This window comes from Myxine glutinosa, chromosome 3 (genome assembly GCF_964187855.1).
Source record: "Myxine glutinosa chromosome 3, kmMyxGlut1.1, whole genome shotgun sequence".
Lineage (NCBI taxonomy): Eukaryota > Metazoa > Chordata > Myxini > Myxiniformes > Myxinidae > Myxine > Myxine glutinosa.
Window position 1 is genome coordinate 68,515,190 of NC_136263.1, and position 22,968 is coordinate 68,538,157.

A 22,968-nucleotide genomic window follows, 5' to 3' on the forward strand; every position below is an offset into this window, starting at 1 on the left:
AACTTTGCTGCCATGAGCTTCTGTAATGCTTTCCCGCCCGGGTGGGAAAGGCCGTGGAGGGCGTCAAAAATGTGCCGCTGCCATCCGGTGGGCACGATGGGGCGAGGTTGGCCCATGGAAACGTCGCACAGGAGAACTGTGCCTGTGTCCTCGAAGGGGACGTCGGCCAACTGCAGGCCTGTGTCCGCTGTCCGGAGGGCTTGCACCGCGGGGTCGGCGGTCTGGTCGGCACCCAGGTGGACGGCGTTCGCCCCGGACCGGGAGAGGCAATCGGCCACAGCGTTGTCCTTGCCCACGACGTGCCGGATGTCCATCGTAAATTCGGACACGGCGGAGAGGTGGCGCTGTTGGCGGGCCGACCACGGCTCCGTAACCTTGGCTATAGCGAAGACCAGGGGTTTGTGGTCCACAAACGCCGTGAACGGGCGGCCCTCCAAAAGATGGCAGAAATGGCGAACAGCCAGGTAAAGGCCGAGGAGCTCGCAGTCGAAAGCGCTATACTTGCGCTCGTTAGGCCACATAAAAATAAAAAGTTGTTGAGCGTCCTTTTTTCTCAAAATTCGGGTAGGGAGGGAGGTTTTTATTTTTATTTTTTGTATTTTTTTCCTACTTTCCATTGAGTTTTGTTGACATGGAAAAATATGAAATAAAGACTCCTTTCTCCTCAAAATGATTTTATTTCTTCATTCATCGGGTTCCATCCTGTGATCCGTGGCCGTGTCTGCAGCCAACACAAATTTGAGAAATGAGCCAAGAGTCTTTGTCACATCAGAAACTTTGCAAGCTGGTGAAACTTTCGTCATGTCAGTTTTACTGGGGCCGGCGAATACTTTGACAAAAGTACCGCGTGTATCGTCAGGCAATGGCTCCCTATCCCCATCATACTTGCCGTCTGAGACCTCTGCATAGAAGTCCGAGATTGCAACATCCAACTCGATATTGCACGCAAACCAGTCCTTCGCCGTCTTTGAAGAGCCCTCACGGGCTATTGATGCGATCACAATAGGCATTTCAAGCCGATTCTAGCACGAATCAATACAGATTTCAGCGGGAAAAATCTCACACAATAGCCGCCATGAATGGCCAACGTAAAATGGGTGAAGTTGCCCGAGGCACTTGCGAGTTGCGACGCTCTGCGCAGCACGCACTGCGCACGCGGTGCAGAACGGCGCCAAATTTGAATGTGAAAAGATCGTTTTTTATGATTTTTTTAAAAATTAAAAATAAAAAAGTTTCGGGTCGGGTGTGTTTCGTAGGGTCGGGCGGGGACGATCAACAACTCTTTTTTTTTATCTGGCCTTAGGGCGAAGCTGCCGGCTGAAGAAGGCCAGCGGTTGCCAAGCCCCGTTCACCCAATGTTCATGCACGGCGCCCACCGCGTAGTCAGAAGCATCCGTGGTGAGGGCGATGGGTGCGTCGAGCGCCGGGTGCGCCAGCATGGTCGCGTTGGTGAGGGCCAGTTTAGCGCCCGTGAACGCCGCGTCCATCTCTGTGGTCCAGGCGACGTCGTGCTTGGCCGGCTTGCCCCGGGGGGATTCGTACAGGGGGCGCATGAGTTGGGCAGCGTGAGGCACGAACCGGTGGTAGAAATTTACCATCCCCAAAAATTCCTGTAGGGCCTTAATGGAGCGGGGGCGCGGGAAACTTGTGACTGCCTCCACCTTGGTAGGCAGCGGGACGGCCCCGCGCTTCGTGATGCGGTGCCCCAGGAAGTCGACGGCCGTTACGCCAAACTGGCATTTCGCCGGGTTGATGATGAGGCCGTGCTGGTCGAGGCACTCGAAAAGCGTGCGCAGGTGGACGAGGTGCTCCGCCCGGGAAGTGCTGGCGATGAGAATGTCATCCAGGTAGACGAACAGAAAGGTGAGATTGCGCAGCACACTGTCCATCAGCCGCTGGAAGGCCTGGGCCGCGTTCTTAAGGCCGAACGGCATTCGGAGGAACTCGAAGAGGCCAAAAGGTGTAATTACAGCCGTCTTCGGAACGTCGGTCGGCCGGACAGGTACTTGGTGGTAGCCCCAAATAAGGTCGACCTTGGAGAAGATCACCCGCCCCGCCAAACGGGCGGAAAAGTCCTGCATGTGTGGTATCGGGTACCGGTCGGGGGTGGTGACGTCGTTGAGGCGGCGGTAATCGCCGCATGATCGCCATCCGCCACCCAGTTTGGGCATGATGTGCAGGGGCGAGGCCCACGCGCTATTTGAGCGTCGCACAATGCCCAATCGCTCCAGCGCGTCGAATTCCACCTTCGCCACGGCGAGTTTGGCCGGGTCGAGGCGGCGATCCCTGGCGTAGACCGGTGGACCTGTGGTCGGGATGTGGTGTTCGACGCCGTGCTTGACGGCGACGGCCGAAAACGTCGGCTGCGTGAGGGCGGGAAACTCGGTGAGTAGGCAGGTGAAATCGTCCACGGCCGGGAGCGCGCAGGCTAGCTTGGTCGGAGCGGAGCCGCTCAATGAGTAAGCGAGCGAGCTGAAGGTCTCCGCGTTGATGAGCCGACGCCGTTTGACGTCGACCAAAAGCCCATGCGCACAAAGAAAATCTGCACCCAGCAAGGCCATGGGCACGTTCGCCGTGATGAAGTCCCACCTGAAGCGCTGGCCCCCAAAGCAGAATGTGACGCTGCGCAAACCGAAGGTGCGGATGGAGGAGCCGTTTGCGGCGACCAAGGCGGGGCCACACAGCGCGGCCTGTTTGTCCTGCACCGAGGCGGGTATCACGCTCAGCTGAGCGCTGGTGTCACACAAAAAACGCCGCCCGGACTCCGTGTTCGTGATAAACAGAAGGCTGCCTGAATGGCCGACGCTCATGGCAGGCAGCGAGCACCGGCCTGGTCGTTTCCTGACCTGCCGAAAGTGCACGGTGGGCGGCACGTTCTGGCCTTCTACCCGAACCTGGCATGGTAATAGCACATGGTCCGCTCTGGTGGAGGCTCCGGCGGTCGCGTCGGGTTCGGTCTACGGGGCGTCGCGGTGGCCGCTGCCGTCAGTGGCGTGGACTCGGCCGGTGGAGGCGCCGGTCATGGCGCGGGCGTTGCCTCGGTCGGCCCAGGGTCCCAGGCGGCCGCTCCGACGTGTCGCCTGGCCGAGAAAAATTTATCGGCCTCCTTGGCCAGGGCGTGAGTGTCCGTGATGGGCGAATTAGCCAAAGCTAACCGTACCTGCCCGGGTAGCCGCTGGAGGAACAGCTCGCGGAAGAGGAAGTCCGGGCTGCGGTCACCGAGAAGAACAAGAATGTGGTCCATGCTTTCGGATGGACAGGCCTCGCCCAGCTCCGGGAGGTGTAGTAGTTGTCATGCGCATTCGGTCTCCGTGAGTCCAAACGCACCGAGGAGTAGGCCTTTGAGCGCGCCGTATTTGTCGGCGTTCAGCGGGTTCTGTAGGAAGCTCAGGACCCGGGCTGCGGTGGAGGCGGTGAGCGCGGAAACCACATGATGGTAGCGTGTCGTGTCCTCCGTAATTTTCCGCAGGGCGAATTGAGAATCCGCTTGAGCAAACCAAACGGCCGCGTACGACTCCCAAAAGCCCGGGAGCTTCAAAGCTACAGCTGACTCCATCGCCGTGTTCTTAGAAAGGGGTCACCAATTGTGGGAGCTGTGCTCGCACTATAAAGCCAGACAAAATGGACGACACAGGAACGAAGTTTCACCGAGCTATTTATTTCGCTCAAAACCAAAGAACTCAAAAGCACACTGAAACCGCCCCTCGAACAGGCGGCAATTTATATCGCAAACTGAACACACAAAAGCCACGCCTCTCAGGCGGGGCATGGTATGCAAAATAGGTAAGTCACGCCTCTCGACGGGGCGTGGTATGCAAGGCAAGTGTTCGCCCGAGAAAGGCAAGTCTGGACATGCCCGGGCGAGTCCGGACACGTGACCGCTCGCCGGTTGCGTGATCGGCCGGTGCACGGTAATTGTGTCATGCTTCCGGTAACCTCTACAATATACTGTATATACTTTTATTTAATGAGGATACGTTACTGAAGTTTCTAAACTAATGGTAATGTCAAGTGCACCTTTAGAGTTATTATCCATCTGTTTCTGTAAAGGTGTTTTCTCTGAACCTGATCATAGCCCTGTGTCACACACTTGGACACGGTAATCACGGTAGTAATTTGATCCTGCAGGTACGCAAACCTCGATGGCACACACAGGCACACGACGTTGTCAGGAACCGTGCCGCACATATTTGCACTCACTTTGTTCGAAGACACTCTCTATTGGACAGACTGGAACACTCGCAGCATTGAAAAGGCGCACAAGTATACAGGTGAAGGACGTGCCACTCTGGCCAACACCACACATCGACCGTTCGATATTCACGTTCACCACCCGTATCGACAAGCAAAGTGTGAGTATCCAATCTTGTTTACCTTCTCTACATCTGCTTTCCCTTTATGGAAACCTATGCGTGCCATACTAAATTAAGGTGTGCAGTTCATCTATATTCTATACTATAAGAAAGCAGTGTGTGTGTGTGTGTGTGTGTGTGTGTGTGTGTGTCTGTGTCTGTGTCTCTATGTGTGTGTGTGTGTCTCTGTGTGTGTGTGTGTGTGTGTGTCTCTACGTGTGTGTCTCTACGTGTGTGTCTCTACGTGTGTGTCTATGTGTGTGTGTCTATGTGTTTGTGTGTATGTGTTTGTGTTTATGTGTATGTGTGTGTGTGTGTGTCTGTGTCTCTACGGGTGTGTGTGTGTGTGTCTGTGTCTCTATGTGTGTGTGTGTGTGTGTGTGTGTCTATGTGTGTGTGTGTGTGTCTATGTGTGTGTGTGTGTGTGTGTCTATGTGTGTGTGTCTATGTGTGTGTGTCTATGTGTGTGTGTCTATGTGTGTGTGTCTATGTGTGTGTGTCTATGTGTTTGTGTGTATGTGTTTGTGTCTGTGTCTCTACGGGTGTGTGTGTGTCTGTGTCTCTATGTGTGTGTGTGTGTGTGTGTGTGTGTGTGTGTCTATGTGTGTGTGTGTGTGTGTGTATGTGTGTGTCTGTGTCTCTGTGTGTGTGTGTGTGTGTGTGTATGTGTGTGTCTGTGTGTCTATGTGTGTGTGTGTCTGTGTCTCTGTGTGTGTGTGTGTGTGTGTGTGTGTGTGTGTGTCTCTACGTGTGTGTCTATGTGTGTGTGTCTATGTGTGTGTGCCTGTGTGTGTGTGCCTGTGTCTCTACCGGGGTGTGTGTGTGTGTGTGTGTGTCTATGTGTGTGTGCCTGTGTCTCTACGGGTGTGTGTGTGTCTGTGCCTCTCTCTGTGTTTGTGTCTCTCTCTGTGTGTGTGTCTCTCTATGTGTGTCTGTGTGTGTGTCTCTCTTTGTGTGTATCTCGTGTGTGTGTGTGTGTGTGTGTGTGTGTCTCTCTCTCTCTCTTTGTGTCTGTGTGTGTGTGTGTGTGTCTGTGTGTGTGTGTGTCTCTCTCTCTCTGTGTGTGTGTGTGTGTGTGTGTGTGTGTGTGTGTGTGTGTCTCTCTGTGTGTGTCTCTCTATGTGTGTATCTCTCTATGTGTGTGTGTGTGTGTGTGTGTGTGTGTGTGTGTGTGTGTGTGTGTGTGTGTGTGTGTGCGCGCGTGTGTGTGTGTGTGTCTCTCTCTCTCTCTCTCTCTGTGTGTGTGTGTGTGTGTGTGTGTGTGTGTGTGTGTGTGTGTGTGTGTGTGTGTGTGTGTGTGTAATATCATATTAAATATAAATTTTCCTTATTGTAGGAGTTAGGGGAGTGTTTTGGCACCTACAAAAATAGAGAAAACAAACAAATTTATTTCTTCAAAATGCCAAAAGGATTAGAACATCACAGGGCAATGCCATACAGGTACTCCTGCTAGTATTTCATAAATAAGTTCCTAAAGGTAAAAAAAATTTTATTTCTGAGGCCTCTTGATGTAAATCTGCTTTGCTGCAGAAACATACAATTGTGATAAAGTTTGGTACTGTACTTTGTTGTGGCTATTTACTTGCTTTGGGTGTCCTGCTGTTTTCAGCTGGTAACCCATGTGGTCAAAACAATGGCGGTTGTTCCCACCTATGTCTCATCGCATCGGGCGGACAGACACACACCTGCAGCTGCCCTGATCACTTTGTGTCAATGTCTGACAGCACTCAGTGTTTGGCCATGTGTTCTAGTACACAGTACCGATGCCTGAATAATGAAAGGTAAGGCTTTCAGTATTGCCCTCACTTCCACATGGGTCACATGTAAATGAGTACAGGTTTTATGTAGGTTTCGCTCATAAATGGTATGTAAGAGAATGTTTCACCTTCAGGTGCATCCCCATCTGGTGGAAGTGTGATGGTGAACGTGACTGCCGAGATGGATCTGATGAACCACCAACCTGTCCCACTCGCTATTGCTATTCTGGGCAGTTCCAGTGTAGGGATAGAAACTGCAGTCATGTTCAAGCTCTGTGCAACGGCTTTCCTGATTGTCCAGATGGTTCTGATGAAGAAGAAGCACTGTGCTGTGAGTAAAGGATAGAAGAAAGTTATAGTTATTTGACTACAGTATCTAGACTCACTCAGGTGAGAACAGTTTGATAACAAAAAAGAAATGGGATAGATGAAAGAGAAAGAATAGGAAAAGATAGAGGGGAGGAAACACAGTGACCTGTAAGTAAGAGGGTTGGGTAAAGTGGGGTTAATGAGCATATACAATATTACAGGTGTAGGGATTTGTGGTGCTTGTGTTTTTTAGGGGGTTTTTTTTCCACAGTACAGGTGTACATGTCTAGTGCTGTAGTAGGGTGCGATGTGGCTTACCACTTGTTACCCTGCGCTCGCGAAGCGAAAAGCGGGGTTAAGCATTCAGGTACGTACGTACATGTGCCGTGTGCTGTACATGTTTGCATTTTAAAAATTCATTTTCTCGGCAACCGTTGGTCCGATTGACACGAAATTTTCACCATAGGAACACCTCCTCCTGTAGAATATTGTAATGAGTATTATGACTTCATAGGTCACGTGGTACAGGCACCATATTGAAAAAACGTCACACCTCTATATCTCTGAAACCACTACATGGAAAAAATTGAGACCTGGCTCATTGTCACCGACTCCTCATGGGAAATAAGATATGTTAATGATGATGTCATCGGTGCCTTCGTTATGACGTCATAATTCGACAAATACAACACTTTTTTTTTTTTTTTGGTATACAGGATTGAGGCTCGTGAAAGAGCTAACATTTATCACACAAAAAAATCAAACGGACACACAAAACATATAATAAGGGTAGCGGTAGACAAGATGGGGAGAGAAGGGGAAGCACAAACACAAAATTTGAGAGCAGGGACATCAGGAGATCTGTGGGAGGGTTTGGGGGGGGGGAGGAGGCGTGGGAAGGGGGGAGGGGTGAGAGAAGTATAAAACACAAGGACACTGCAAGGACTTCCAGGAAGGAAGTTGGTATTTCAAAAAAGTGAATCTGGGGTGAAATTAGCAGGGGTAGAAAAGATCAAGGTTTTGGATGGGGGAAGATAAGAGATGGTGGTGAACAGCTGTTTTAAAGACCTGGAGGGAGGAGTGGGATTGAAGAGAGTGAGGGAGTTTGTTCCAGAGGCGGGAGAAAAGAGGAATGAAGGAGTGAAGGTGAGCAGAGAGTCTTGATTTTGGCAGTTTAACCATAAGAGGGTTGCAGGCAGATCTTGTGCGACCTGCAGGAATATTTGGGGGACAGAGCCCAGAGAGAGCTGGGGGAGCAAGGCCGGAGAGGCGTCGGTAGAAGACAAAAAGCCCACCAACCTGCCTGTGGTGAGTAAGTGAAAGGCCCTCGGAGGTAGCTTCATCGTGGGAGATTCCAATGATTCTGAAAGCTTTGGCTTCAACAGCGTGAAGCCGAGCTAGGTGTGAGGCAGGAGCACCGGCCCAGAGGGAAGAACAATATTGCATTGAGCTGCGGATGAAAGCCTTGTATGTGGTGAGGAGCTCAAGTGTGCCAATGAAGGACTTCGCACGATGGAGGATGCCCAGACGGCGACTGGCTTTGGAGGCCAGATTTTAAATGTGGTTTTCCCAGGAAAGAGCATGGCAGATAGTGAGACCCAAAAGCTTGAGTGACAGAACTTCTTGGAGAAGATTATTCAGAAAGTGGATGGGAGGGTTGTCCAGTCAGTCTTTTCGGAGAGACATAGTAAGAGTGTGAGATTTCTCAGGATTGAAAGACATGTTCCACTTGTTTGAGCAGTCTGTGATTTTGTCCAGGTCTGCAGAGAGTGAGGAGGCTGCAGACTGCCGATCTGACGGATGAGGAATGGAGTGGCAGAGAGTGGAGTCATCAGCAAAGAGATAGAGAGAATTTTCAAGAGGGTCAGAGAGATCATTGATGAAGACCAGAAAAAGCACAGGGCCCAGAACACTGCCTTGGGGAACTCCAGCCTGAACAGGAAGGGGAGATGAGAGAAACCCATTGAGGGCCACACATTGACTACGACTCGAGAGGAAGTCCGCAAGCCAAGCGTGGAGATTTCCATGGATACCATAGGAGGAGAGTTTGGTGAGCAGAGCGGGGTGCCAGACCATATCGAAGGCACGTGATATGTCAAGGGAGACAGCTCTAATTTCCTTTTTGGCATTGAGGACCTCCATCCATGGTTGAGACAGCAGAAGCAACATGTCCAGAGTAGAGTGCCCTGGGCTGAAACCAAATTGATGATCAGAGATCAAGCCCTTTGAGAAGAGGAAAGATTTGATATCCGAAGCAATGATGGATTCCATGACTTTGCTGATAATTGGGAGAAGGCTGATTGGTCTGTAGTTGCAAGGATCTGTTTTTGCACCTTTTTTGTGTAAAGCGGTAATGTTCGCCGATTTCCAAGTTGATGGCAGATGACCTTGAGCAAAAGAGAGGGTGAAGAGAACAGAGAGAGGGAGTGAAAGAGTGGCGGAGCAGGATTTTAGTACCTGTGGGCTGATGCCGTCAGGTCCAGTTGCAGAATCAGAGTCGACGGTTGACAGAAGCTTTTCCACCTTATCAGGAGGAAAGGACACAGAGTCCAGGAACAGCTGGGTACGACTGGGTACGGTGGATACAGAGAGGGATTGGGTTTGGGACACAAGATTTAGAGGCACACACAGATTTGAGGCATTCAGCTTTTTCACATGCGGAGTCAGCTGTGTAGCCGTTTGAGGTAAGGGAGGGGATGGAGGGGGAACAAACACCAGAAACGGATTTGACCAGACGCCACCAGGATTTGGAAGAGGGAGACAGGTTTGAGAGTTCGGTCTTGAGAGTGGAGAGATATTGTTTCCTGGCTCTCCTGAGGGTGGACACACACTTGTTTCGGGCTTTGTGAAAGGAAATGAGATTTCCTTCCGTTGGATTTGCTTTCCAGTAGGCGAAGGCAAGTTGTTTCTGGGCAACTGCCTCACCACAAGATTCCATGTACCATGGACAGGAGGAAGGGTATGACAACTGAAGGTGAGATGGGATAAATCTGTGCATGAGAGAGAGAGCAATTTACTTTGGAAGAATTCCCAGGATGAGTTGATGTCAGAGGCGGTAGAGATGGGAGACCAGTCCAGATGACTTTTGGCTGCTTGAAGACCGTTCCAGTTGGCCTGAGTGAAATGCCAGACTCGTCGATGCTGAGGAGGCTCTCTGAGAATGGTCAGAGAGATGTCCACTTTAACAAGCACATGATCAGATGAGCCGATTGGAGCAGAAGAAGAGCAGCAGACATTTGCAGGGAAGTTAGTCATAACCAAGTCTAGAAGAGAAGATGCTCCGTTGCCTGAGATCCGGGTCGGGAAATTGACAGATTGTGTCGGTCACAGTGAGTCGCAGAAGTCCTTTGCTGAGGAGCCATGGCTGGTGAGAGAGGTACCCACACCCAGCCAACTGGCATGATGACAATTGAAATCACCACATATGAGGAAGAGAGAGTTGGGATGAATAGATAGAAGTTGGTCCATATTATCAGACAGCGAGATGTAAATGGAGTCATCACTGTTTGGTGGATGGTACAACACACATATGAACAAAAGGTGGGAGCGAAGGGGAAGCCGTAGCCAGAGGTACTCCTGGGGGTGAGGTGGAGAGAGGGCAGTGCAGGGCGAGTGAGGAAGAGAGTTTTTGATAAAGATAGCAACCCCACCTGCAGGACGAGGTTCAGGTCTATCATACCGGAGGAGGGAGTAACCCCGGAGAGATATTAAGGAAGCAGAGACATCATGAAGGAGGAAAGTTTCTGTTAAGCAGATCAAGTCTGGTTTGTCAGAAGCAACCTGGATGGAGAGATCAGTCAAATTTGAGTGAAGGCCCCAGATGTTTGAGGTCCATACTGTTAATGAAGAGGAAGGGGGAGCATCGGATACAGAACATGGGGGGGGGGGGAGTGGTAGGGTAAGATGTGTGAAGAGGAGGAAGAGGTAGGGAGAGCTGTTGAAAGTCTGTCAGAGATTTCAGAATATCTAGGAGAACGGGAAGGATGGGGCGGACAAAAGGTTTGATTGGGATTGGGTTAATGGGATTGGGTGAGGCACAGTGAGGTGTTATTTGAGGGGGGGAGGGGTAGAGTGAGGCAGAATGTTGGGGGAGATGGAGGTGAGAGTTGGAAGGGGGAAGAAGCGGGAGGACGCTTTGAGGAGGAGGGGTGAGAGGGGGGAAATGGAGAAAAAAATGAGGGTGGGGAGATTTGAAGGGGAGGGGCAAGGGGGGAGTTTATGAGGGTAGGGGTTAGGGTGGAATTTAGGAGGGAAGGGGCAAGGGGAGAGATTTGAAATGGATGGGTGATGGGGAAGATTTGGAGGGGAGGGGCAAGGGGGAAGATTTGAAAGGGATGGGTGTTGGGGAAGATTTGGAGGGGAGGGGTGAGTTTGGATTTTAGAAAGTGTACGATTAATGAGAAACGAACATTTATTGCAAAATGAGTTTCTTGTGACCTTCGAGTCAAAGGTACGTTTAAGGATGCTGGAAGGGGAGGGGGGGGGGGGGGTGGAGTGCAGGGGAGTTTAGGGAATGTATGAAAGAGGAACTGTAAGAGATGGAATTTTTTTTGGAATGAATAGATTTGGTGAGCAAGTCGAAAGCACCCTTTTAAAGAAGAAGAAGAAAAAGGTGTTATAATATACGACAGAATACAGTACTTCAGGGGAAAGTTTAAACAGTTTTAAATTGAACAGTGAAAACTATCTGGGGAAATGGGGGTGAAACACGTGGTCGAAGAATGAACGAATGAATAAGAACAACGAATAAATGAATAAGAACAATGAATAAACGAATAAGAACAACAAATGAGAACAAAGAAGGAAATGTTTTTTTTTTGTTAGGATTTAAAACAAGGAATTATGGGGTGAAAATACTGGGAAAAACTGAGAACGAAAGTAAATGGACCACATTCGACCGCTGAGAGAGAAAAAGCCTCAAGGTAGGAAACAAAGTACGAGGTCGCAAAAAACGCTGCACAAAATAACCCAAAATTTTTTATACAGGTATGAAAGATTAACACCAAGAATCTTCCTCGGGACACACTATAGGTACACACACCGAAAGATAAATACAGTTTCAACAAAAATACAATTGTGAACAATTACTTAACTTCGAAAGCATGGAGAGCGTGTACAGCTTCGAAAAACCGTGCCCTCGCCGACAAAGATCTCGCGACTTATCTGATTATCATTAAAAAAAAATTCAGCAACTGTTGGTCTGATGGGCAAGAAATTTTCACCATAGGAGCGCCTCTTCCTTTAGAATATTTTAATGATAATCATGACGTTATAGGTCATGTGTTACAAGTGCCATCTTGGAAAAACCGAAAAACGTTGTACCTCTATATCTCCAAAACCACTCTATGTAAAAAAAATTGAAACGGGGCTCATTGTAAATAACTCCGTATGGGGAATAGGTGTTATTAACGATGACGTCATTGGTGCCATGATTATGACGTCATAATTCGACAGGGACAACGCTTAGTCTGATCAGTTTGAAATGTATTGAGCATGATCTATTCAACAATTATTTAGAGAATATAAATTTATGATGTCATCGCTTACGTGGTCTGGCAGCCATATTGGATCAAAAAAACCGAAACGTTCAAAAACAGAAGAGTTGGCTCACGCCAAGTTGACTGCGCAGGGTAAGTATTCTATGAATACCATCAAGTTGCTTTTAGCTATGGCTGCCGGATAGCTGTGCTATATCTGTCTGTCTATCTGTCTATCTGTCTGTGTCTCTGCAGTGTCTCTGCAGAAAAGAAGGCTGAGTGTGTAAGCCCTTCCGGTACATAGCCTCTACCCTTGCCAAGACTTTCAGACTACCTCCTAGTGGTGCACCATGGTAACGGTTCTCTTGAGGGCACTGGCTAAATGTCTGGAGGATCTCGGAGTAGGTTGGTACCCAAAAGGTGTAGTGTGCATGGTCCGCCATTGTGAGGACTTGCTGTGACACTCACCAATCCAACCAGGGTAGGTGGCTCTCTTTAGCCTTGGTAGGCAGTCCACCTAGGAGAAGGAAGCTCTGATTTCAAATACCCTTGCTGCCTTGCAGGATATGTCTCTTTAGACAAAGGCTAGGTCCACAGCTGATACTGTGGTGGCATCAGGAAGGCCTTCCGGCCACAAAAAACATGCCTCAAATATGCCTTTTGGCGAAGCGGCCATTAGGTGTATCATGGCTTACACATGCAAGCATGGAAACGGGCTAAAATGATGATAATGATGATGATTGATGGGTGATGACATGAGATGGCAGTGCACTGTTTGCTTGAAATCCTGGAGGAAAGACTGTGATAAATTGTCTCTGGAATGCAGTTCCACAAGCAGGAGAAAATTGAAACAAAGGAGTGGAGGTGGCAGTGAACCTGGGTTTTGAGAGTTTACCATGGGGAGAGTAAATATCAGAGTATGTGTGTCCTAAAGGGGCAGTAAAGGGTTGGATGGCTGATTGAACAGAGCCATCTGCGATGTGAGAGCAACAGGCCTGTTCTTCAGCCTTAATGCAGATGTTTGTAGTCAACAGGATCTGTTTTTGCACCGTTCTTGTCACTTGTTTGTACATACCTCTTGCTCGGCCATCCTACCAGCCCTTAACACATGGTGCTAAATATTAAAATAAAATATAAACTTCTCTTTATTTCTTAAAATATATAGTTTTGTCGAAAAACGGTAGTAGCAAAGCAGTTGGCCCTGTATTAGACTGTGGGTGGTTCTGTGTTTTTCACAGACTGCAACTACGCTGGATTGCACATTTAATGTTTATCACCATCTGGGTTTTGGGTGATAGATAGTGTAGTGTGGTGTAGTGTCAGTGTGTTCCAGATTCGATCTGGCCTCCTCACCAATCACAGTTAGAGATGTACAATCAACCAGTATATAAGACGATGTCTATCTGTCTGTGTGTCTTTGTGTGTCTGTGTCAACATATATTCGCTTTAAAAATGGTCTTCTCTACAACCGCTTGTCCAATCAATGCGAAACTTTAAACATAGGAGGGTCTCCCCATGGAGAATATTTTATTGCTAACTCTGATGTCATTGGTCACATATTATGGCAGTCATATTGGATTTTAGGGAAAAAAAATTGACATCATTTTCTCTGAAACCACTCAACGAAAAAAAAATTAAACTTGGCAAATGTCATCAACTCCAAATTGGGTATATATCGGGTGATAACGATGACATCATTGGCGAAGTGTTATTCCCGCCTTAATTGGTTGAATTGAAATCCTTATCCAAATATCTGAAACTTTATATATCTGATCTATGACCAATGTGAGTGCAGAATTAAATGTCTGATGTTATAGGTCACATGATATGGCGGCCATATTGGATTAAAGGAAAACATTTGGACATCATTTTCTCTGAAACCACTGAACGAAATTGTTTTGAAACTTGGCATGTGTCATCAACTCCCCATAAGGTATATATAGGGTGATAACAATTATATCATTGGTGAAGTGTTATTCCAGCCATAATTGGTTGAATTTAAATCTTATTATGAAAAATCTGAAACCTCATGTATCTGAAGTGTTTTTTAAATATCCTAATAATTAATCAATAAAGCTACGGATAATGGCAACGCATGTGACATAATAGGGTGCATGGATGATAGGGGCCATAATAGCAGTGGCCAATAATAGTAGTGCGTTCAGTTAACAATGGTATTTTTGTTCGGAATGAACGCACAAGGCGAGACTATTGTCTCTACGAGTGCGGCTCTATTTAATATGGAGTAGCTGTGCCCATACAGTAGTGCACCTGCACATTCCAGCATTCATTTGCAACTTGGCTAGAGTGCTGGTCAGAACTCTCCTCCACTTCACAAAAGACATTGTGGGATCTTCAATATACACCAATTAATACCAGCAGATGGGAAACCCAGTTTAATGTTTATCTGAGGAACAGCATTCACCTTGATGCTTTGTCCTGTCCGCAATACACCAGGATGACAGTTTGTAGCTGGGACGAGATTCCAACCCAAGCTAGACAGCTCAGAGGCGATTATCTTAGTTAAATAGCTTATCCTTTCTTCTTCAGCTTGAGAAATAGCTGATAGCAATTGTTCTTTGAAGATGTTGATTTTATGGTCTTTTTCTGCTTTTTCGATCACAAGCTTGAACTTCCATGAATAGATTCCACCATTTTTAGATAACCATCGCTGTGCAAGCAACCAGTGGCAATGTGAGAACAAGCGCTGCATCCCGACATCATGGCAATGCGATGGCGACAATGACTGTGGTGATGGCAGTGACGAGGCCGAAGATCACTGCGCATCTCGGACCTGTTCACCCAACATGTTCCATTGCAACAATGGCCGTTGTGTACCACAGTCATGGGTGTGCGACGTGGATGATGACTGCGGTGATGCTTCCGATGAACCTTACAACACATGCAGTAGGTTGAATTTCATTGTGTGGTTTCCATTGAATTCCTTGTAGAAGTGCATTGTTATGGAGATTCAGTTTATGTATAAGAAAAGTAATGCATGTGAAATGGTAATATTTGGTGCTATTTACAACTTGCAGTTCAAGAAATAGGGCAATGAAAATAGGACATTGGGCAAATAGGGCAAAGAATAGAAATAAGGCAAAATGGAGAAGATTGTCATGGAGACCGCAAGGCTAACCCCCGCTCTTGCAGGGAAAATGGCCTTAAAATGCCTGTTGTTGTTGTTGTTGTTGTTGTTGTTGTAGTTCAAGAGGATTTCTGTCATACTCAGAGTTACAAGTTAAAAGTGATCAATGAATTGATATAAAAACATGGCAGTGTAAAACATCCTTTGTCCTCTGATGTGTTATTCAAATATCTTTAATTATTTTTCAACTAACTGACTACTTGTTGCAGATGGTCCAGATCATCGCTGTGATCCGCATGTTGACTTTCCTTGTAAAACAAATTATCGATGCATTCCCACTTGGGCGGTATGCAACGGTGTGGATGATTGCCGTGATAACTCGGATGAAGAGCAATGTGGTATGTATTAGCCACATGCCAAAAGTATGACCTCTTATTGCCACCATTTTGGTATCGTGTACCACTGTCAGTTTTTGTGTCATTGCAATTTCATTTTGCTGCCCAAACCATGCACGAGAAGGATGTAGTTTGATTTTTGATACAAGTAATATATAATAACAATCATTTCGGCTTGTTAGAATAAAAAGTCTGAAGACTAAGCATATTTGGTTTACAAAAAATAACTGATAAAAAATACATAAATATGAATCAACATTAAAAATAAAAACTGCGAGAACTTTGTAATTAAAAGTTTTAAAATAATTAAATTAATAGTTAATTGAGAAATCATGAAAATTTACAAGAAGAAAACCAGAGTTAGCACATTATCAACTGGATAGTTCATAGAACACGATACACCACACAGTGTTTAAGTATATACAAGAGAGCCTTGCCGTTCACGAGGGTTACAGTCTTGAAAATTCCCATGAACCACAAACCGTGATGTGCAAACTTAAAGGGGAATGGGGGAAAATAAGGTTACAGATTTCAACTTAAATATTTGTCCAAACTATACCTTTAATTAACATGTTTTTGTGCAATTTATATTAATGAATAAAAGAGTTATTGAGAAAATAAGAAATTACAAGTCAGGAGACGACGATGGTTCACGAGCGAGCGGTATTCAATGACAAAGGACGGACTATAACCGAAACAGGCCAGGACAGGCCAGGCCCGGAAATGTCAAAACGAAGGTTACTGACCTTGAAATGAGATAGAAAATAATGTATAATCAGTTATGAGGTTAGTTAGCTACACAATACCGAAAATTCGGTGAAAAATGAAATGAAAAAAATAATAAAATAAATAAATTTAAAAATGAAGAAAAAAAATGAAAAATCGAGCTCCTTGGGGCTAAACACATGACATTCGCCTAACAAAAAATATTGAAACCCCTGTCAGATTCCACCAAACCCCTCGGAGAAGATGTAGCTTGAACTCGATTACCCCCTAAAAAGACATCTTTTTCGGGCGTGGCTCCGCCCACAATGGGTGCAATACGCCCACTCTAGGCAGGTCACAACTAGATCATGATATCAACGTTCCACCCAAGTTTCATCAAGATCGGATGATATCATTGGGTAGTTATGCTGCGGACAGACAGACACACAGACAGACGCACACAAATGACGAATATAGTGGTCACTTGATAATTCGTGAACCAATTATTTTACTGTAATATTATTATTACCTTCGCAAAAGGAGAGGGTATTGCATTTGAGTCCGTTTGTTTGTCTGTCTGTTTGTCCGCACAGAATAAATATGATTTTCTCTGCAACCGTTGGTCCGATTGACAGGAAGTTTTAACCATAGGTGCAACTCCTCCTGCAGAAATTTTTAATAATTAGGACATAATAGGTCACGTGGTATGGGCGCCATCGTGGAAAAAACTATTTTATTTATTATTTTTTTGGATACAAGATCAAGGCTCGTGTTGGAGCTAACATTAATGACAAAAAAAAATAAACGGACACACAAGACATAATAAAGGGAGCGGGAGACAAGATGGGGAGAGAGGGGGAAGCACACAAGTACAACATTTGAGAGCAGGGACATCAGGAGATCTGTGGGAGGGAGGGAGCTTGGTGGGAGGAGGCGTGGGAAGGGGGTTGGAGAGGTATAAAAAAAACACATGGACACAGCTAGGACTCTTCCAGGAAAGAATTCGGTATTTCAGAAAAGTGGATCTGGGGTGAATTAACGGGGGTAGAAAAGATCAAGGTTTTGGATGGGGGAAGATAAGAGATGGTGGTGAACAGCTGTTTTAAAGACCTGGAGGGGGGAGAGGGATTGAAGAGAGTGAGGGAGTTTGTTCCAGAGGCGGGAGAAAAGAGGAATGAAAGAGTGAAGGTGAGCTGAGAGTCTTGATTTTGGCAGTTTCACCAGAAGAGGGTTGCTGACAAATCTTGTGCGACCTGTAGGAATATTTGGGGAGCAGAGCACAGACAGAGCTGGGGGAGCTGGGCCGGAGAGGAGTCGGTAGAAGACAGAAAGCCCACCAACCTGCCTGCGGTAAGTGAGTGAAAGGCCCTCAGAATAAGCTTCATCGCGAGAGATTCTAATGATTCTGAAAGCTTTGGTTTCAACCGCGTGAAGCCGAGCGAGGTGTGAGGCAGGAGCACCGGCTCAGAGGGGTGAACAGTATTCCATAGAGCTTCGGATGAAAGCCTTGTATGTGGTGAGGAGCTCAGGTGTGCCAAGGAAGGACTTCGCACGACGGAGGATGCCCAGTCGGCGACTGGCTTTGGAGGCCAGATTTGAAATGTGGTTTTCCCAGGAAAGATCATGGCAGATAGTGAGACCCAAAAGCTTGAGTGACAGAACTTCTTGGAGAGGATTGTTCAGAAAGTGGATGGGAGGGTTGTCCAGTCGGTCTTTTCGGAGAGACATCGTAAGAGTGTGAAATTTGTCAGGATTGAAAGACATGTTCCACTTGTTTGACCAGTCTGTGATTTTGTCCAGGTCTGCAGAGAGTGAGGAGGCTGCAGACTGCCGATCTGAGGGATGAGGAATGGAGCGGCAGAGAGTGGAGTCATCAGCAAAGAGATAGAGAGGAATTTCAAGAGAGTCAGAGAGATCATTGATGAAGACCAGAAAAAGCACAGGGCCCAGAACACTGCCTTGGGGAACTCCAGCCTGAACATGAAGAGGAGATGAGAGAAATCCATTCAGGGCCACACGTTGACTACGACTAGAGAGGAAGTCAGCCAGCCATGCGTGGAGGATATGATATGAAATGATGATGATGGCCATAAATGGAATAGCTGGTTATCTTTTGATTACCTTTTTTAAATGTTTGTGTCTGTATATTTCCCATGTTCCTTTTAGCGGACAGGACATGCCACCCCACTGGAGATTTTCGATGCGATAATCACGTTTGTATTCCATTGCGATGGAGATGTGATGGACACAATGACTGTGGGGATGCCTCAGATGAAAACAACTGTGGTATGATTCCCTCACCTCACCATTATTATATTTTTAGAACATTACTGAGTGTCAGCCATTTAATTAACATTAATAAATGCTTACCTGTAATGTGACTTTGCACTTGTGCAGGTAGATAATTTGCTTTGCAAATGCAATCAATGGTCATCTTTCACCAAGTCCTGGCATTTTTTACTTTTCTATTTCCTTGCCATCTTTTTCGATCTTTGAATATTAAGTATTTGCCCTGTTCTTCCAAAAATATCTTCTGCTTTTTATAAAATGATTCTAATGGAAACCATCCCTGGTAATATGTGCACATATAATTGGAATTTCCTCCTTACATCCCCCTTTTCTCCTCTGATCCCTTCCTGAATGTCCTTGTTTATCTCATATTTCCCAAACCCTTGCGTTTATGCTACTTCTCTCCTCTTCATTCTTCCCTTTTCTTGAGTGTGCATTATGTACTTTTATATTTATATTATTTATATAATATTTATTTGTATTTATATTATATTATTTATATAATTTGTGTATTTATTTATATTTATATTATATTTTGCCATACATACTGCTCATAGGCAGATTCACAAGTGCCTATCTGGATAGAAAGGATGAACAAAAGGATATGTATATTCACTTCTGAGCTGTCTAGCTTGGGTTCGAATCTTGACTCGGCTATAAACTGTCATCCTGAAGTTTTTAGGCAGGGTGACGTGTCACTGTGTGCACTGTCCATCAGATGAACGTTAAACTGAGTGTCCCATCTGCCAGCATTATTTGGCAGACGTCAAAGATCCCAAGGGTGTCCTTTGCAAAGAGTCGGCAAGCTATCTCCGACACACGGCCTTCACAAATTACAAATTCCTACTCTAGCCTGCAGGGGGCACTTATATATATTAGGTGTACCTTAAGGGCCTTCAAGGGTCTTGCAGATCTTTGGGGTCTCAATGGTCTCAAGAGACTTCAAGGACTTGAGGGTCTTCAAGGTCTTAAAGGGTATTTAAAGTCTTAAGGGTCTTCGGGGTCTTAAAAAGTATTCAGGATATTAAAGAATCTTTGGCATTTCAAGGGAATTTGGGGTATTTGGGATTTGAAAAGGTCTTAAGGGTGTTTGGGGTCTTCAATGCTCTTGAGGGTCAATGCTCATGGGTCATAAGGGGTCTAATCTCTCAAGCATGTAAAAAGTCTTCTCTTAAACATGTAATCTAATCTTTCAAGCATGCAAAAGGCATGTACCAAGGTATTAGGGGCGTTCAAGATCTTTAAAGGCCGAGTTGGTGGATGTAAATATTTCTAGGACAATGCCCAGGTCGGACTTGGTCTGTGTGCCAAATTTGGTGGTTTTCTGCCCAGCGGTCTTTGCAAAAAAACACGAACAGACAGACAGACAGCCATCCGATGAATTATATTTATTAGATTGTTTTTTCATGTGATTTGATTTTATGATGTTGCTCCTCGTGACAGCTCCACGTCCATGTTCAGAGAGTGAGTTCCGTTGCACCAATGAAGCCTGCATTCTTGGAATCTGGGTTTGTGATCAACACAATGACTGCCAAGATAATTCAGATGAGAGAGATTGTGGTAAGGTCCCATCTTTATTGTTAGGACATGTATGTTAATGTTGTTGTTGCAATACTAACTGGAAAGCATCTCAAAATGCAAAGCCAGTTTGTGTCCACTTTGTATTCAAAATTTGTGACCCCTCTCTCTCCTGCTCTTTTTGCGTGCGTCCCTACTGCTCCTTTTGCATCCTGTTTTTGTCTGTTTCGTCCTGATCTGCTTAGTGTACTGGCATGTTAGATCCTCCGAGCTTCTACTATATATTTTAAAAAAAAGATAATTGTAATAAACCTGATGAAACCAAGAGCTTAACTCTTTTTATTGTTATTAATTATTTTCTTCACATTCTCATAACAAAGGTTTGTTGAAAATTTGATGGCAAAAGATTAAGTGGTAAAAATGTTATGGCTTGGACAGACACATTGAAGCTCAAATGGTAAATATATAAAGAAACATGGAAAGCGATTACGCGATTTAAAAAAAACCCGGCCGTCTCAAACTGATGGAGCAGTGGATGTGCTACTATGGCCTATTTCTACTTGGTGTAAATTTCCTCTTGACATTTTGACCCGATTATTAATTAGTCCTCTCAATATTCTCATCTTAAGGGTTTGTGTTGATGACAAAAGCACAAATGGTAAAAAAAAAGTTGTTCTGGAACCTATTCCATTCTTCATTGGGGTGCACAAAGTCCACCTCAAGTTGCAACTGTCTATATACTGTATATATATATATATCCCGGGTGGTCCAGAAACCCTGGGCACATTTTGAAGAACAATACCTGCAACAAGCAACTAAGTTTATTCTTATTCTTTGGTGCAAAACAAAACATGATGACTCGTAAATGGATGTGACCGCTTCAACAAGCACAGGCATCACGTGATTCGCAACAGGGTGAGGTCAACAGGATGATTTTGACAGGCGCGTTGAGGCATGTGAGACATTGCTTGGGTTAATGGATATGGACAATGATTTGCAGAACAGGATCTTGTGGTCAGATGAATCCAAGTTTACTTATCTGGTTCTGTGAATCGTCATAACGTGATATGGGCAGTAGACAACCCACGATTTACTGTTGAGCACAACGTCCAGTATCAAGCTCGTGTGTCCATCTGGGCAGGCATTTCTTCTGGAGGCATTGTTGGACCAATATTTTTCGAGGAAAATGTGAATGCTGCAAATTACCTTCGAATGTTGGAGCAGCATGTATTTCCACTCAATGATGGCCAAATGTGGTTCATGCATGATGGTGCGCCTGCCCATTATGCTGCCAGTGTACGCCAGGCCCTTGATTTGAACTTTACAGACAAATGGATTGGCCGTCACGGTCCGGTTGAATGGCCGCTGCGGTCTTGTAATTTAACATCACTCTGGAATTTCTTCCTTTGCGGTTTCCTCTAACACAAAGTGTATGCGAGGAATCCTACGACCCTTAGAGACTTGATACAATTAATCCGTAATGAGACTGCTGCTTTAACGACTGAAACATGCAGAACTGTGTGTCAGTGTTTCATCATGGCTACAGCTGTGCATCGACAATGAAGGAAAGCAGTTTGAACATTTGAACTGATCTGTTTCATGTATATAAGGCTGATTAGACTGTTTAACGAGTAATCATGTTTTGTTTTGCACCAAAGAACAATCATAAACTTAGTTGTTTGTTGCAGGTATCATGCTTCAAAATGTGCCCAGGGTTTCTGGACCACTCTGTGTATGTATGTATGTATATATATGTATATATGTATATATATATATATATATATATATATATATATATATATATATATATATTTATATATATATATATATATATATATATATATATATATATATATATATATATATATATATATATAAAAATATGTATAAATACACATACATAAATATATATTAATTGATATATGTTGGAAAATTACACGCCCAGACCAGGAATCAAACCCAGGTCCTCTGGAAAACCGTACTAGTGCTGTGCCATCTGATCTATCTGGGCGACCCTGACTGAGCATGCAATTTTCCCACACATATAATTGCCACTCTTTTTCCGTCACTGCATGTTTGGTAAGGGTCGCCCAGATAGCTCAGATGGCAGAGCACTGGTACGGTTCACCAGAGGACCTGGGTTTGATTCCTGGTCTGGGTGTGTCATTTTCTCACATATAAATTAATTAGTTATAATCCTGTTCATCTATTTAATATATATATTTAATATATAGGCAAGACTCTCAAACAAACAGAGGACACCATGAAGGCACTGGAGCAGTATGTATGCCAGTTGTTTCTTCCTCAAACACAGATAGATGAGGTGAAAGACCTGAGGTGGTGGTTATTCAAGAAGAAACAAGCCCAGTCTGAAAAACTGCCACCAACAAAAGATGCACTGAAACATTCAATCTTGAGAGCACATTACCAAGCAATGATCTGGAACAATGACAAAAATGTCCATGCCAACATTCGATTACCTCAGGATTATGGTTGGGATATGGTCAATGGGCACTGGGTGGAAATAACATCTGCACAACTCCCAGCACCTGAGTCAGTAATTCACTTGATAAAGTGTGGCTGTGCTACTACGAAGTGTGCTACAAGGCATTGCAAGTGCAGAAATGCAGGACTAAAATGCACTGAACTTTGTAATATTGTGTTGATGATTGTGAAAATATGGCAGTGGATACAGCCAGTGAGGATGATGAAGACACTGAGCATGAACTGATCTGACATGTTTCTGAGTTATTAGTTCACCCCCCACATTCTGTTGTGCTTATCAGTCCAGACTGAAGGCTAGGCTTGACTTGGGAAATGCAATGTTTCAGAGTATATCAGTTTATTAAATGTTCATACATCTATATGTATATGTCTCAATTGATTGGACAACTATATTAGTATAATGCATGGAGGGAGTGGGAAGTCAAGCTCCATCTCCCGACGTTTATGAACCCCTTTCTCCCACCTCCAATGGGGAATACTGGGTACACATTAACTACTATATTTTCTTGTATAGTATTTGTGCCAAGAGCTGTTCTTATGTAGTTGCATTTAAAATATATTTTTTCAATAAAT

The 22,968-nt window shown here is 45.3% G+C and overlaps 1 protein-coding gene across 1 annotated transcript in view; it reads left to right on the top strand.

Annotated features, from left to right (window-relative positions):
• LRP2 (LDL receptor related protein 2) overlaps positions 1-22,968 on the top strand; it is a 433,005-nt gene that overhangs the window by 316,935 nt on the left and 93,102 nt on the right. Inside the window, exons 56-62 of the mRNA XM_068110809.2 lie at positions 4,129-4,352; positions 5,962-6,133; positions 6,244-6,440; positions 14,557-14,802; positions 15,253-15,381; positions 18,250-18,369; positions 19,816-19,932. Of these exons, the coding sequence (XP_067966910.2) occupies positions 4,129-4,352; positions 5,962-6,133; positions 6,244-6,440; positions 14,557-14,802; positions 15,253-15,381; positions 18,250-18,369; positions 19,816-19,932 (1,205 nt within the window). The remainder of the gene's footprint in view (positions 1-4,128; positions 4,353-5,961; positions 6,134-6,243; positions 6,441-14,556; positions 14,803-15,252; positions 15,382-18,249; positions 18,370-19,815; positions 19,933-22,968) is intronic.